Raw genomic sequence first — 17725 nt, 5'->3', positions numbered from 1 at the left:
TCTGAGGGAGCCCATAAATGAATGTTTCTGAGTTGACAAGTGCCAGCCTTTAACAGGGCTTCATAAAAGTAGTAGACTAAACAAATGTTACTGAAAACTTGATCCACTTTTTTGAAAAAATATGGCTTTTTCAAGGAATAGGGAGGTAATACAGAAAAGCACATAGATAACTGAATAGGAATTTAAAAGCCTCTGACATAATTCTTTCAGGAACAGGCAAAATTTCTTGTCAAAGGATTTACTGTCATCAACATTCACAAATCAGAACATCAAAAATCTTTTGAAGAAAAAAAAACAGACAGGCAATAGATTAAGAAAAAAATTTCATGGTTATATATGAAATGTCTCCGATATGTCAAAAGTCACCTTTCCCTTTGTAATAACTGGTCTTAAACTGCAATTATTTTTGAGGTGTTGTTTGACCTGCCAGCAGCATCAGGAATAAGCACACCAAGGCTACAATCACTTAATGCACAGTGAGAGTTTTCATTGCCCAAAGGTGACATGACTGGTTTGCTACAACACTCCCTTAAAGTAACGGCTTAATAAGCAAAAATCTAAAGTTGTCTCTAGGGAACAGAAAGACAGAGTATATACAAACCCAGCAGTAGGCTTTGTGTACTCATTTTATGTTAACGATTTTGGGGTTGAACTTGTTTTGAGAAGACAGCACGGTATTTGCAGCATTATGCATCTAAACCAAATAGTAATGATTTTTCTTGGGGGTATCTACATCTTCCCCTAAAGCCTGAGGTGGTGTGGGGCTGCCCCCCCTGAAAATAGTGCCAAGAGGGAAGCGTGAACCTGGAAGGGACAGTTCCCTTTCTCACTGCTCTTGGCACAAGAACTCCAGGCCCTCTCATTGTCTGATTTTCTTTGTTATACAGGTTTAAGTCAGTGATGGAGCAAGTGGAGCATTGGTGCCCTGTGCCTTGAATAACCTGTATTTCAGTAGTGACAACAGAAAAAAATAGAACTTGTCAACTACATCAGGGCTCAACTTTCTTGAAAAAGGCCTTTCAGTTTATGGGTCTCAGGGCCCAAATGAAATGCAGAATTATCCACTGCATATTTACGTATTTGTTGCTTGCTGCTTGAGTGATAATGAAGTGATGTTGTCAATAAAGTTTAAAATAGCCTGACTTGAAGGAAAAATGTTTCTGAGATAGCCATGCTAACTGAAACTTCTGTCAGCCAGTTAGTCAAGTCTTCCTGTTTAAAGTCTTATCTGGTTTACAAAACTCTCTTCTAGGCATAAATTATAGTTTATTTTGTTATCTGAAACCTCTTGAAAGAATCTGTAAAAGTACATTTTAGACAAAACAGTGTGAAAACCCTTGGAGGTCCTCATGGTACTCTACTTACTACTCCTCTTAGGTACAGCTTTTGTTAATGGACTCAAATAGACTTTTCTATTTATAAAAAGATCGACTTCCCTTTCTTAAAATATAGAAGTTTGTGCTTACATTTTTGTCTAAAGGCCACCTCTTACACCTTTTAAAACTTCAAAATTTTTCATAAAGAATAAAGCCTCCAAGTGAAAATGAAGATAAGAGAAGAACGAAATGGAGACGTACATCTGGAAACCATGACTCTATACTTTGTCTTGCAATATGCAAAATTCATGTTCTCCTCCTCAAGAAATTTGTCTTTTAGGATTTAGACTTCTGAATCTTTTTGTGCCTTATAAGTTAATAGTCTATTCTGTGACTTCATTTTCTGGGGAATCTGGAGAAGCTCCAGTGTGCTGAGGGGAAGGCATGTCTGAAGGCCAACTTCGTGAGGCAGAGATCAGCAATGTTAGATCAGGATGGTCGTGGCTTTTTTCTGTAGAATTCTGTAGATTTTCTATAAATTGCAGCCTGGTCCTTCAATCACCAGAGTTCTTGAAGTTGCACTGTGAGTGCTATTGCTATTGGAAACTGTGATTTTCTGAGACAAGATTGGATTAAACAAATGTCCTGAAACAGCAGCTGAGAGGATAGACGCTGTGATTTCTAGAACATTCCAGGTCAATGTTCTTGTGCAAATTTGTGGATTTTGTCATGAGCTTCATAAATTCACAGGAAAGAAGTATTCAAGTAATGAAATACAGTAAGTACTGACCAAATTCAAGAGGCTTTTTAAAGTACAGAGGACACTGATGGGAGGCTTTGTTATTTAAAGATATGCATCTCCCTATGTCTTCTCTGAGGGAAGAATAAATAGGGTAGGATGAGGAAAATGGATGGCAGCCAAGGCCTTGTAAAACGTTCTGAATCAAATGCTGGTACTGTGATGTGTCCCAGACAGCTGAGCAGTGCACTAGAGGCACGCATGAAGGTGCAGTTGTAGGAAGTAACATTTCTCAGCTACTGCAGAAGTTGATGTGGGTTATGAGGAAGGTAACAGGAGTCCAGGGCAAAAAAGGTGGTTGTACTGCAGAGCCCCAAGAGGAAAAAAACCTAAACCTACTGACTGTAGCTGTTGACAATGTACATAATCCAACTAGGTAGGAACAAGCCCTTAATATGCATCAGTTCATCTCATTCTGAGGAAAATAGAACAAATTAATTATACCTTGAAGATGCCTGTTCCACTCCATTGCAGATATCTAAACTTAGTTGCCCTGAATCATACCTGTGGTGTCTGCTCCTTGGGAGTAAGCCTTCAGGGAACTTCTCAGGATCAACAGGCTTAGAGACATGATACTGCCAGTATTTTGATACAAATACAGTGGCCTGCCAGTATCCAGCAAGGGAAACTGGGTCAGATACCTGTCACACACCATATCTATAAACTACCCAAGATAAGGCATTTTGTTTGCCCTCAGTCCAGGTGTTACCTATAGATTTATATTAATTGACCTGTGGATTGCAAGATCATCCCCAGTACTGGTGTAATACAAAGTATACAACTAACGGAATTGTTTGACAACTGAAAATTTCCATTCTAAAACCCCCAAGCTATGGAATGGATTAATGTTTCTGCAGTTTTCCATTATCGGACATTTTTTGTTCTTTGATGTTTTGATTGGGAATTGATGACTGCTTGCCATGCCGATTTACATTTCCATCTTGGGCTGGTTTTTTGTCTGTCTTATGAAAGGAAACACAATTCATGTCTCCTACTAATGTATTATTTCAGCCAAAAGGTACAACACAAAAATGATTTTGGAAAGGTGAGCACACTAGAGTTTTGGGAAAAGGGGGAATTTAGAATGATGGTGAGAAAGCATAAAAGGACAGTAGAATCAAAATGTGGAGGCATATCCACATTAAATCATGGTAGATATGTAAGAAAAGCTCCCTTCTCATTGTATAATTACCACTATAAAAATGTGAGTGTAAAATGTCTTTGGAAATACAACACAAGCCCTTAACATCCGAAACAATTGTTCTGTATTTATGGAGAATATCTTAACAGAATGCAGCAAAGGAGAAAGACAAGGAATTAATAATCACTAATATAGATTAGCAAAGAGTTTTAGCTGAGGAAAGGGAAACATTTTGAATATGTGAAAATATTTCATTCAAATAGATTCAGTGTAAGCACACAGTTTGTGGTGATTGGGAATGGGGCTGTGGGCAAGACTCATCCCTAATGGGCTACAACTGTGTAGGACAGGTGAACAGTATTGAAGGCAATGACACATGGAGTGCTGAGCTGTACTGTGATAATCTCTGAACACAGGATAAGTGCAAGTAATCAATTCATGTCCACGTACATCCTAATGTGACCTGAACCAAATTGTGGCCCAACATTATGTCCCAGGCTGTTGATCTAATTTTATTTTTCTGTAGTCACATGAAATAAAATGCTGGTCCAGAGACTCCGATTGCAAAGGCTTCTGTTAGATCATTTCTGCATCAAGAATCTAGTCATGAGTTTAGGAAATGAGGTTTTCTTTTATGTGACATATTGTCTAATGGAAAATATCCTTCATGCACTACAAGTAGTAGTAGTAGGGGTAGAGAGGGCACACTGGTGTAATGCATGTAAGATGAAGGGAATAAAAGGGAAACAATGAAGTGCTGATGCATGAAGCCTTCTTCTGTGTCAGTTGTACCTCCTCCATTGATTCAGTATTAAATACCTGATATTAATATGCTGTGCTAGTTGTTTAAAAGGCTATCCTTACAAAAGAGAGACAGATATAATACAGTGAAGTACCAAAACATGCTATTATGTATGGGCATTTTTTTTAAATAAATCAAAGTGAAAATTTTCACATGTTCCCTGGCAAATTTTTAGAAACCTTGTCCAGTTTGCTCCATTTTCATAAAATTCATTCAACTTGGTGTTGCAGCAAAATACTTTCCTCTCTAAATGGTATCGCTGCTGATCACTGGAATGTTCATACAGGACTAACCATGACTTGCTAGCAAAAGCTTTTATATGCTATCGTCTTAATTAATTTCATAGGTTACTTGTAGTGCACGAAGGATATTTTCCATTAGAAAATATGTCACATAAAAGAAAACCTCATTTCCTAAACTCATGACTAGATTCTTGATGCAGAAATGATCTAACAAGCCTTTGCAATCGGGGTCTCTGGACCAGCATTTTATTTCATGTGACTACAGAAAAATAAAATTAGATCAACAGCCTGGGACATAGTGTTGGGCCACAATTTGGTTCAGGTCACATTAGGATGTACCTGGACATGAACTGATTACTTGCACTTACATTCCTTATCCTGTGTTCAGAGATTATCACAGTCACTTCCTAAAACTCCTAAAACTAAAATGGGAACATGAATATATGTCAAGCTTTCTTGAATACCTAGAATTTGAATTTTCTCAGCTGTGCATATGCACCTCTCGAAACACCTGACAGATATTTTAACTGTTCACCAAAGCCCTGGACCACTGTCAACAAACTGTTACCAATATCCAAAAGCACTGATCTCTTTCATTGTGTTACTCTTGAGTTCCTAGCCTCTTGTAGATTAAGTGTATGCCTCTAACAAAGGGAAGACGTGTTTCTCATGTCCTTAACAGCTAAATTTTGATCTTGGAGCCTGTTAAAACTGAAGATCTCAGAAAGCAATTTCAAGTAAAATAATAACATTCCACAGTAAGTACAGCACACAGATACTGTTGAAACTCTGAAGGATATTTGATGTGTTTGAAGAAACTTGTGCTTTTAATACCACTTTTGCCTGAGTCCTCTGTGATTTTTATCAAATAGCTCTTTATTGGTTTTATTATGGTAAAAGCAAAATATGTGTATGTGGATGTTGGCAAAGAGTTTAAGTAAAGAACCATTTTGGCCTGCTTGACAGGGTTTATTACAGTAACATCCACATGAAAGCATAATATAGGGCTTCTCCTTTTATCCCAGGCTAAGCACTCTCAGCCACTCATTCTTTACAGTCCTACATGCCAAGTCCTAGCAATTCTTGTCTGGTGTTAGATAGGATCTGACCTAAACCTCCTTAGCTACAATTTAATCCAGTTATTTCTTGCCTGATTGAGAAGGAAAATGGAGTGCAGTTCATTCCCTTCCTATTCAAAACTATTTGTTACTTATTTTTAAAATGTTACTGTGGTCTCTGCTTAACATTTTCTTTGGTGTTTTGAATTCCATCTGTATTTTGAACAATGTTTTTCCCCTAGGTCAAGTTTCCCGAAATTCTTTATCATTCTTATTGTCCTACTCTGATTTTTCTTTAAAATCCATCTATTTCTTACTCGGGCTGTACTTTACCCCCTGCTGAATAGCTATACAAATAAAGGACTAGGGAATTTGAGTCCTGTATGCTCTTAATTTGATTTTCACTTTTTTAAAATCTTCCTGCATCTTACTATAGTCAAGCTTCTATTACTGGCTTATCTTATTGATTCTAACAGTGGCACTTCATGTGTTCATATTTTCTGCATTTAACCTCTCTATCTTCTGTGCTACAAGAATGTGTTTGTCAGACATTGGAGTGTAATACAAGAAGCCATTTACCTAAGCACAGAGCATGGTTTTGCCCTCCCCCACTTTCCTTTGCTCTTCATTATACATTAAAAATATTCAAATGTTAGTTAAGTTCATCACTTTAGGCACTTGGTGACATTTCCAACATTAGACTTTCTATTTCCTTGTCAGTGTCGCTGCCACTGCACTTTCCACCAACGATGTACAGTGGTGTTGATGGCTCAGTTGTTACCCAGAGCTCTTTCCTTATTAGTATTTTGATATTTTCCTGTTAACCTTTCATGTTTTAAAGGGAAGATGGCATCTGAGTTAGATGAGCTCTTCACTTAAAATCTGCCAGAAAAAAATATTTTAAAGCTTTCAATTTTTTTCCCATTTTGTGCTTAAATACCATCTGGACAAAGCAAGAGTCCCCACATTCTCGTTCCCTTGGTAGTTTGGGAAATTTAGTTTTTGTATATTTTATACAAGGTTCCTCCAATTCAAAAGTTAAGATTACTTCCTGTCACTTTTTCAAACTGAAGTTTAAAAACCAGAGATCTCTAATTTGTGTGCTCCAGAGGCCGCCGTTGGCAGAGATCTGACGTGTGAGCTGCCTCCATCACACACCACACACAGCCAGAGAGATGGGCAGGACTAGCTGCCTTCTGTGGTGATGAGAGGAACTGGTAAGAGAAGTGTGACTTTGGCTGATGAGCAAGTAAGCAAGCAAGATGCAGAGGGGATTCTGGAGGAGGAAACAAATATACCATTTAGAAAAGTATTTGTCAGCTTTGTTTCTGGATATGTGTGTGTAAGACACAGAAAGGGGGAGGGGGAATTGCTTTGAAATATTATGCTCCAGATATTAGTTGTTTTTTGTAATTTTGTAATCTTTCCTTTTTTGAAGAGCAATATGACAATTGTGGACAATAGGGCATTAACATTCTTTTAGAAAAGAAATTCACCAGCTGTTCTACTGTGATGATAACAATTCAGTTCAAAGCTTTCAGTCCCTAGTACCAAGAACTAGGAAAGGTATATGCCATACAATTTTTATTGGGTATGGGTATGGTATATGCCATACATATCATTTCTTCCCTAACCAATTCACCACTCAGAAAAGTGTCAATTCACCACTGACATTCAGAAGAGGTTATGCATGACAGCGTATGTGTGTTTGTACAACACAAGTAATTATAGTTATTCTATAAAGCTGCATCAAATGATGCAAAGTACACTTCTACACCATACTTCCTGGACATGCTGAATGTTATACTTTAAAAGTTTGTCAGGAACAACAGCCTGCACTGTATGTGCAATTACAGTACCATAAGAGGTGGTTTGTTGAGATAGTGTTCTGCATTTTGCAAAAATTTTCCCATTGTATAGTGATGTAACACTAGTGGAATTTCCCCCCAGTTTTAAAATATCTTTTGTAATATTCATTGAGCCAAAAATGCTGTGTTTTTAACAAAATTCTTTTCAACAAAATGATTATTATCTATAGAGCCATTGGTGTATGAACTATATTGCTTTATGTCAAAAAATTATCTAGTGGAATTATAATTTTCCTGTCAGGAAATCTTTGTAATAGAAGAAAATGTCTATAACACTGCATCTATAAAGAGCTTGAAAAACTGGGGTTATTAAGTGAAGTGAGCTCATAATTTTATTTCCGTGCTATATTTCTATACTTCCCTGTAGAAGAGAATGAAACCGATTGCTGTAAGCATATTGGTTCCAGAGGTAAAATAGATGAGAATTTCAATTCTACTCCAAAATTTTCCACTGAATAAAAGGATCTGAATACTACCACAGAGCTAAAATGTCCTTCATAACTTCTGTTTCACTTTTGGACTGTGAACTCTCTGCTGCAACTCTGAGAGGCACAGCCCTTATAAAAACGGGCAAAATAAAAAAATCTAGAAATATTTATCTGTCAATAGATAAAAAAGACCTTTATACTTTCCTAAGCTGAACAAACTGCCTTTTGTTAGCTGGGCACTTCTTAAAGACAATAATATTTTTTATTTCTAGAAAAGAACAGTTATGTCTATCAAGCAAAGAATTCTTATTACAGCTTATTACAGTTTCCATGGTACAAGGGAATTTGGAAAGGGGAATTCTTTTCCAGTGTATGTGTGGCCTTCATTTCACAGCATCATAGGGAACCCCAAACCCAACATTTTTCTGCAAACAATTTCAGGATTAGTACCACCACTTTGCAACATATGCAATCAGATGAAAACTAATGTTACCTCATGTGACAGTGATAGTTATCTTGCAAGAAAAAAAGGACTTGTTTGTTTTCTGCAACTCCTCTCATTAAATCTGCATGTTAGAGCTCTAAACTAGGAGAGAAAAATCATCTCTGTGCTCTATCACACTTATCTGAACTATTAAGAACTGAGCCTCATCTGGTGCTGCTCAGCTCTTCTGTGTCATACATGAGGTGTTTTCATCCAGCACCTTATGTCAGTAGGCACACTGGGAACAGCAATACTTCATCAATAGCAGAGCTCATGCTTAGGTGTCTGCCTTCACAATTCATTGTGCCATGTATGGTCATTGCTTTATCACAATAAATTAAAACAGTCTGAAGCAAATTCATAATTTGTCCTTGTTTGTTTCATTTAAAGCATGTCTAACAAATGAAGGGATTTGTACACAGATGCACAAAGGATCCAGAGTTTTGCCTTCATAGAGATGTTATGTATTTCAATCTCACATTGTCTCCAGTTAGATTCTCATTACTCTATCTTTGCTTAAGCAAGTGGGTTTTTTTCTTCTCTTTCTGGTGTGCTGGTTTATAACATCAGATGATCTAGTTACATATAGAAGTCAAATTACTGCGAGCTTAGCTGTGCAGAAAAATCAGGTACACCACCAATTATTAGAAATTTCCACTTGGCACTAAACTGTGAGATTTCTTTTTATGATCAACATGGAACTGTGGTTAGCTGAAGACAACACATTATGATGAATTTTTCTTTATCTCTTGGGGTTTTGTATTTAATTTTTTTGGGAAGTCTTATACAGTCTGAGCATGGTTTGGGATTTAAAAGAAGGTCAATCTATCTAATTATTTTAGTATGAATTGTGAACTGAATAGTAGTAATCAAGCCTATTCGCACCATCACATTTTGGGAAGAACTTTAGAAAGAACTTCCCTTTTGTGTAGTAATGGTGATGTATCTGAAGAGATGGCTGCTCTACCATATGCTCTGGCATATTTACAAAACAGCTTTCCTTGTAAAATTTTGTTTGCATCCTTTTAGTGTATCAGATCACTTGAGTACCTCAGTAAGACTACAGAATGTCATTGCTCAGAAATTCACTTTGTCCATCTTATTAAAGAAATATAACAACTGTATAACAGTTTGCATAAAGGGGAAGAAGAAAAGGCAAATGGCTTGCTCATATCTCTGCCTTTAAATAAGGAAGGAAGGAAAGTTTTGCAGCAATGATTTGAACAATATGAAATGAATTATTAGGAGATGGCTCCTCAAACTCTTTCCAATTCTAATAATCCTTGCAGTAAGATAAGTAAGGCACAGAAAACTGAGATATTAGTTGAGTGAACAATCATTTGAGTTGCCCAGAGTAGCAGAGTTTATGAGTAACTGTAACTGGCAGAGTTCTGAGTGATTCACATTCTTCACATGAATGTTTCCCCCTCATTTAACTGAATCTTGGTTTTTCCTTGGTGCTTTTTCTTCCCTGGAAGATGAGAAGCTGTATTAAGTCTGAGAAGGAGCAGTCAGAGTGCTCTTCTGTGACTTTCCTGCAGAGCAGAGGCACATGTGTGTCCTGCACAGCCTGGAATGATGCAGAAACCCACTTGGGTGTTGCCAGTCAAGATAGTTATTCTAGATATGCCAGCATGGGACAGCACCCTAGATAACAAGCTGTGCTAAAGAGCATCTGCATTGCCCCACTGCTTCCCCTATGGCATGGGCTAATACCTCTGCCTGTAATTACTCATGTGGTGGATGTGTAGCTGGCTTGAAGAACTTGGGGCTCATGTCATATGGACTGGACTGAACTGACAGTGACCTTAAGCATAGTCTCCTCTTCAACTGTGCTCTTGTTGAGCTCATGTATGTCTCCCTTTAGAAAGAATTTTGAGTTGCACCATCAAATACAGAGGTGTACAGAGAGCTGCAAGGCAGTTCATTTCATCCTGGAAAGAATTTAGAGTCCAGATTGATAGTCATATATGTATTTCTTGTCTTCCTTGATTGTATGAGCTGACAAACAAGACTCTGAAGAGGGAGTTGAACAATCAAAGAGCTTCACACTGTTGGAGCATGGGCAGGTGTTCAGAACCTGGGCTGCTGCCAACACTTCTACATCCACGTGGAAGTTCAGCTGTGACCTTTCTCTCCAGAGACACTCTGGTGCCCAGACAGGTTGCAAGGTCTCCAGCCACAGAGATACTGAAGACCCTCAAACCACTCTAGTTGTCCCTATTTAGAGTAGAAGATTTGACTAGATAGCCTATATTAATCTATGATGCAATAAGAAGCTTATTCAGCTTTCTCTAGGTTATTTGTATGAAAAAGCTATCATAAGCCTGTCTGCACTTTTTGTGTATTTGATTAATCATCATGTTTGTGAAATTAACTGTTGGAGAAAAAATAAATTGCCTTTTTCTTTACCAAAGCAATGTTTTTCCAATAAGCCTCTAAAAGCAAACATGAATATTTAATGGACAATTCATTAAATGTAAGTATTTTCTACTTCACAAAAATTATTAATGAGAAATAAATGCATATTGGAAAAATATCAGCTTCATATTTTACACTTGAGAAAAATCACAAAGGAAACTGCCTTATAAAATGCAGTTCAATTGTGTGATGTATTTTTAATGGCCTGTGATGTCAAAAGTAAAATAATGTAGTTAGGAGGCCTTTCATCAGCCCATAGAACAGTCAAAAAGATTTGATGATGTCAACTACCACTGTATAAAGCATTAACTTTTTTAATCTAAAATTTGAGCTCATAACTTAAATTTCATGCGAAGAGATAATGTCAAATACTGTTTTCATAAGTAAAAATGCATTATTCTGCCCAGAGATTTTAGCTAGCTGCATTTTTAAATCTGCAAATAATGATTTCACAAGTTTATAGTAATTTTCCAGTCCAGAGGAATTAAAAGATTAATGTCAGATAAAAACCATATCATTAGCTATTTTGCCACAGAAATCTTACCCAGATGGGTCTAACCTGTATTCATTCAGAATTGCTGATGGATTTATCGAGCAATGTGTTATCATTATCTCACAACCATATCAACATTTTCCATTAAGATGATCATGCTTGCAGGTATTTCTAACTCTTTTCTCTCGGAAGTGCAGTCCAAGTCAGAGGATATTGTTTCCATGGTTGATTTACTACATCTAAGTTACCTTACTGTAAGGTAAGTTACTGTAATCCATTCTGCAGATTTAGATGACATTTGTTGGAATTAAAGACTTCCTTCTGATGTAATTTCTTATGGAATGACATATTCTTAAGGAATATGTATTTCTCTGCTGCAGATTGTGAGCTCATCATTGCATGGTAAATTTGAGCAATGAGATAGTATTTGCATTTTACTTCTACTCAAGTAACCTACCCTGTTCTTGAAGCTGTCCTCCCACTCACGCATTTTTGTCTACATAGAAGAACATTGCAAGCATTTCCCCTTGTTCTGTTCCAGAATTGACATCCTGTCAAATGCTGCCAGAAATTAAGCACTGTGGCAATGACACCTGCTCTGAGCTGGATTAGATGACACATTGCCTGAATGCTGGCAGGAAGCAGCCACCTGCCTGCATTACTAACTCCACTGGAGCAGATCCTCCACAAGTACTTTGCAAAGTGAAGAAACAGCTTCACTTCATCATCATATTTTGCCATGAGATTTCTCATAAAAATCATTCTAAACTGTAATCATGTGTCTCTGTCTCCTTACATCAAGTTATTCTACATTTCACATGCCAGTGTTCTCAGGTCAAAATTACTTTTATAAATGGCTTCCTATTTTTTATGTAGGGCTATGTTTTTTACTCTTATTTTCATCCTTACTGCTTTTACCCTACAGTTTCTTGCAAGTCCAAGGCTTCTTAATATCCTAATTAAAATATGAAAACTATATTCCCCTTTTTCATTAAACCCGTGCATTGATTGAAAGTACACATGGGAAAGATATTGGCACTGTTATTCATTAGGTTCCTCAGAAGCTTGAATGTGGAGGCTAATGTTTGTGAGCATGCAATATTTCCCCTGAAATCGGATATATATCAGCAATATCTAAATGATTGCCCAGTGGTAATGTATGCACTGGAAAACTATTGGCAGAATATACCTTCTGTTTTTCCAGCTCTATGGAATTACCCACATGAATTTACACTTACTTTGGTTTTGCAGAGGAAGAACAGTTTAATCAACTAAATTTTGTTGGGTTTTGTTTTTCCACTCAATTCACTCTGCATGACAAACCAATCTGTTCTGTTGAGCAATCCTCAAAAGCAGTGGAACATGTAATAGTTACTATTTACTACTCTAAACTCAAACACCATACACAGCTAGATTACAGAGAGAAGAGGAAGTTACTAGAGGAAGTATGTTGATTTTGTCTTCTTTTCTGTTTTTCCTTGCATTATGGTCTTACCAGAAATTAGCTAGATTCGCCAAAATGTAAAGAACTGTTTCTTGTCTGGCTTTTTAACTTGCCTTGTAGGATCTTCCTAAAGCAGGTGATATTAATTCTGGTTGTTGAATCTGTTTCAAAATCTTACTTATTTTACTTTTGTGAGGAAGGCTTTTAGAGGTGAAGAGAGACTTAGCCTTGAGAAATTTTCTCTTCAATGATGGGGTAAATGCCTTAATGGTACATCTTGACTTTTTTTCGCCCTATTTTTTGCATACATGAATGAAAACCTGCCTAGTAGCCTCAAGGCAAATAAACAACGGCACCATTCAATTGGAGATGCTGTAATTTTATCCTTCAAGGCTGTATGTTGTAAATAGGTTTTCTAAACTTCCTTAACTTTTAGACTCCAGAAAGGCTTATATCAAGGTGAGTACCTACAGCTGCTTTTGTCTTAAAATGAGCTGACGATATTATTGATAATGAACCAAAATTAGCAAGAGGAGGAGAATGTTCAAGAGGATATTTGACAAAAGATACTAATCTTTAGCCTTGATGCTGGAAGGCAGCCTGCAAATGCAGCAAAATATGGGCTTTTCAAGAGACATTCCATGTCAGCATAACTCTGCTTCTAGTCAGACTAGCAATGATAAATTCAGAATAAGCGGAGTCAAGTCAATAGCAAATATATATATATATATATACATATATATGTTTAAATCCTGCCATCAAAAGATGTTAGAATGCTTGCAGGATGGGAGTTAGTGGCCAGGACTTAACCAGCAGTTAGCACTGCTCTGTGACTGCTTTAGAAGGACAACCACAACCTGACCTTTACGAGCCTTCCTCAAACTAGTTGATGACTGTAACTCACCACAGCAGGTATTTCTGCTTTTGGAGTTACATAAACGGCCCATGCTTTAGTCTCTTTACTCCTTATAGTGATACTGGGGAAGAAAATGTGGCTTTGTTTTTAAAGGTGTTTGCAGTTGTTTTGATTTCTTTGGGAAATAGCAATGTCTTTATAAACTTAATGGCAAAATAGAAAGGTAACCTTGCCAGAAGGGCGAGTCTATAGTATGTGAACCTATAGTATTGCCTGTATTCTAGGACTGGCAGCAATGGTACGGTACTAATGATGTTTGTCAGTGAAGCCAAAATGTATATTGACTATCTATAACCTGTACTCTGGTGATCGGAATTTTACCATACAAACCTATTTTCAAGATCAGGTCAATTAAATTAAATATACCTTACTACCACTTCTTAATGAAAATAACAATTAAATACAGTTCTTGTAATAAATAAGGGTGTTTTTAAAGCAAAACAAGTCTAGAAAGTGGTCGTTTTAAGCCAACATTTCTCTATGGAGAAGAGCAGTTCTTCCACAGAGAATATTCTTTTCTTTAGCCAGTTTCAGTCAGTGGATTGCCCAAAGGCTGTGAATCTCTGCCTGTAGAGATATTCAGTACTTAATGGGACAAACTCCTGTCCTATCAGGCTGATCTAGGTTAGCCCTGCTTTAGCCAGAGGCTTAGCCCAGATGAACCCTGGAGATCCCTTCCGTCCTAGACGAGTCTACAGTTGTCTGATTCTGGTAAGTCTCTTGTCATCCTGGCTTTAGGCTGTTCTGAAGACCACTGAGAATGTTTGTTAGTGACCAGAAGAAAATCACGTTTTTATGGACACTCCTCCTCAATAAATCAGCTCAAAACAAACAATTTATTTAAACATTGGTGGCCTGAAAATTATTGCATGGTGATAACTATAGCCACTGGTGCAGCAGGTCAGTTCCAAATATTTATTCCATTTCTGTGTTTGCTGAGTGTTTTATCTCATTGGTCTGCCCCCTTAATTCCTCTCTTTTTCTTTCTTCACCATCTGGACATCACTTCAGAGCAGATTGCTCCTGTCAGTACTTGTCTTATTTAAGTTTCCAAGGGGAGTAATGTTACATTGATTTTTGTTTGCATGTTCCCATAATGTGAAATTGAGTTTACTTCTTGAAATCATTTAATGAGCCAACCCTTGAAAGTCAATTACAACAAAATAGAACTATTCTCAGTTGAAACATTTATAAGATGAAGGATACTGAGTCTAAATACTAATCTAACCAATAGACTTTAGGAGATTCCATTCACTAAAGTATTTTTGTAATGAAGATGATCTTCATGTTGTCGTTTTCCCAGATATTTTAGCTAGCTGTTTACTCCTTAGACTAGGTGAGTGTGACTGTCCTGTCACACTGGGTTTGTGTGTCAGTGTCCTGACAGTGTCCTGCATCTGGATTTGTTATTCTCTTTCCAATCTTTTTTCCAGCCTTGCTTTTCTCAGCCTTGTTTAGTGCTTTCCTTTATGAACACTTAAAATAAGCAAATCCAAGAGAAAGGGATTTTTATATTAATAATTTAGCATTATTATTTCTTTTTTTTTTCTGAATATAACTAAACATATGAAGTATATTTTGATTAGATGTTGGTTATATCTTCTGTTGGCAAAGCTGATTGTAATTTTGAAAAGATTTTGATGTACCAGCATTGCAATATATAGAGTAAAAATAATATTCTTTAAACATCTGTATTGTGATAACTATTTGGAAGTTTTTAATGTTTCTACACGAAAACATGTAACACATAAGGGACCAAATTTAGATAGTGATTACTTGTGAAACAGCATCTTCACAAGTCATTTTTGGCTTTCATATCTAGTATGGCTTGAACTACAATATGCTGGAAAATACCCATAAACTTCCTGTTTAACAGCCATCACTAAGTTTAGAAGCTGTTTTTAATAAATTCCTTCCATTTTTCAGTTTTTGTTGGTGTGTCAGTACTGTAGTTTCTTTATGTTGGGCTTCTTAGGTGGTTCTTTTGAGTTTTGGTGGATTTTGTTCTGTTTTGCTTTTTAATCAAGCTATTTATGACAAAACCACCAATCCACTGCAGACTTAATCTCACCTTTGAGAGAGCAGTTTGCAGGAGATTTTTAGAGTGGCAGAATTTAGTTTTGATTTTGTGGTATCTCCTTGCTAAATTCTCATGGGGAAATAAAAGCTAATTTGTGAAATGTACCTATAAAGAAAAACATAATTAAAGCCTGATTTAGAATCCATAAAAGTCAAGGAAAGAGTGCAAGTGAATTCATTGTCTCTGAAGTAAGTCTCTTGGGGGCATTTGGTTGCTGTTGTATCATTTTGTATTGAAATATTTTTCAGAAATTCATCAGCAAAGAAGAAAGATTTTTTTTCTTCAGCTTTTAGCACCAGAAAGTCACTTATTCCTTTATATGTTAAATCTATATTTGCACCCCAGTAATATTTTGAGTACAAATATTCCTCTGTGTCCATTAAGGTACAACACTGTATTGTTTATACTCTCTAGTGACTGGATTGGGATTTTGGGTGGGTGGGTTGTTTGTTTTTTTTCTTTGATTTAGTTTTGGGGTTTTGTTTGTTTGTTTGTTTGTTGAAGTTTTTTGATGTGCTAAAGAAAATCATATATATGTTTCTTAAATGTTGGAATTTTCATTCTTATCATGTCACAAACTAGTAACAGTTTTTTACCTACTCTAAGGACATGGACATGTAAATGCAACAATTTCAGCATCTATCAGGATAGTGGAGGGACAGTGCAAAAAGTATAAATGTCAGCCTCTCACCCATATAGTCACAGTAGTTTCCAGATAAACACTACTAGATTTAAGAACTCCTAATAACTTGTGTTAACCAAGAATTTATGTGAGAAACATTGAATATAGGACAACATCTAAAAAACCAAGAAATCATCCCCAAAGCTAACTAACAATTTTTTTGCCTGGTTTTCTGTCATCATATATTCCTTTTCTCATGCTAAGTACACCTTTACCTATTTCTTAGGTCATCCACTTGATTGCCTAAAATTGTATGTAACTTCATGAAAATTTAATTAATATTCATTAGAATTTGAACATTTTATCTTCCACTATTATCATGTGGCTCTCTGTGTTCTCATATCAGCTTCAGCCAAACCTGCTGTAGCTTTCTTGTAGAACACTGTGTCTCCTCCTGAGTGCAAACAGAGCCAAATTCTTCCTCTTCTCCTCTTTGCTGCACATCCACCAGATGCTGCACATCCTCCTCTTTGCACCACATCTTTGCCAGACAGCTTTCTGTTGGGTAGCAGCCATGCTGATGTGCATGCCCTACATAAAGTTCTCTTCATGTTATATACACTCAACCCATAGATGTATCTGTCTGCCCTCCATGTCCTCTTTTCCACGTAAAGGAAGCACACATGCACAACAGAAGGGACTGCCTCTCCCATCACAACATGGGTTTCAGGACAGCAGAAGAAAAATGAATTGACAAAATACTGATACAACATATCAAGAAGAATAAGGAATGGGGAGGGTGACACATTGCGAAGCTCTCGCTAGGTCTGGACCAAAGACACTAGACACGATGTATCTCATTCGGGCTTGGATGTTTGTTATTTCTTATCTAAGACACATTCTCATGAAGTGTGAGTTCTATCTAAGAAGGCAAGAAAATGGCTACTTCTGCTTTGTTTCAAGGACTTTTAAATAGTAAACAAAACCAATTAAAACCCAACATCTAAGTTGTTTTTTTTTAATAACCGAATTAAAGATCACTTAATGTCCGTGATGTGGGCTTTCACTAACCAATTAGAAAAGATCACTAAAACCTGAGAAGAAGAAGGAAGAAGAAAGTGAAGAAGAAGGACCCAGGCAACACCCAAATCTCTCCATATTGTCCTTCATATGTATTACTATACTCTATATGCCTAAAACCCCAAAGTATTTCACCCTGTGCCATCACACACTTCTATGCAAACTACATGTACATGCTCCCAGTGCCATCACTCAGTTTTGGAAGGTGTTCTCACAGCCTCAGGTCAAAGTCAGTGCCCTCCTGAGGGTCACTACCCTCCTGAGGGTCACTACCTGTCAAAGCAGAAAGCTTGATATTTTCAGCATTCAGGGTTCCAACAACACATCACATTGATCACTGACTATTGTTTCTTTCTTTTTACTTGAAAAAGTAAGCTCTGGTGGCTGTTTTCTTTCTATTTTGCAGTCATCCCTAACAAACAGTGATATCATCTTTGTGAAACTGCATGCCCCTTGGGAGGTCCTGGGCAAATATGCTGAACTAATGAATGTAAGAATGCCTTTCAGGTAGGTAGAGTTATATTTTGTCTC

The 17725-nt window shown here is 36.9% G+C and overlaps 1 protein-coding gene across 1 annotated transcript in view; it reads left to right on the top strand.

Moving 5' to 3' along the window:
* The window catches only part of ANO4 (anoctamin 4), a 116737-nt gene that overhangs the window by 34196 nt on the left and 64816 nt on the right, over nucleotides 1–17725 (top strand). Inside the window, exon 5 of the mRNA XM_063396232.1 lies at nucleotides 17601–17701. Within this exon, the coding sequence (XP_063252302.1) occupies nucleotides 17601–17701 (101 nt within the window). The remainder of the gene's footprint in view (nucleotides 1–17600; nucleotides 17702–17725) is intronic.

The sequence above is a fragment of the Prinia subflava genome, chromosome 4 (genome assembly GCF_021018805.1).
Source record: "Prinia subflava isolate CZ2003 ecotype Zambia chromosome 4, Cam_Psub_1.2, whole genome shotgun sequence".
In the NCBI taxonomy this organism is placed as follows: Eukaryota; Metazoa; Chordata; class Aves; order Passeriformes; family Cisticolidae; genus Prinia; species Prinia subflava.
Note: the sequence above shows the minus strand (reverse complement) of the source record. Positions and strands in the feature narration are given on the sequence as shown.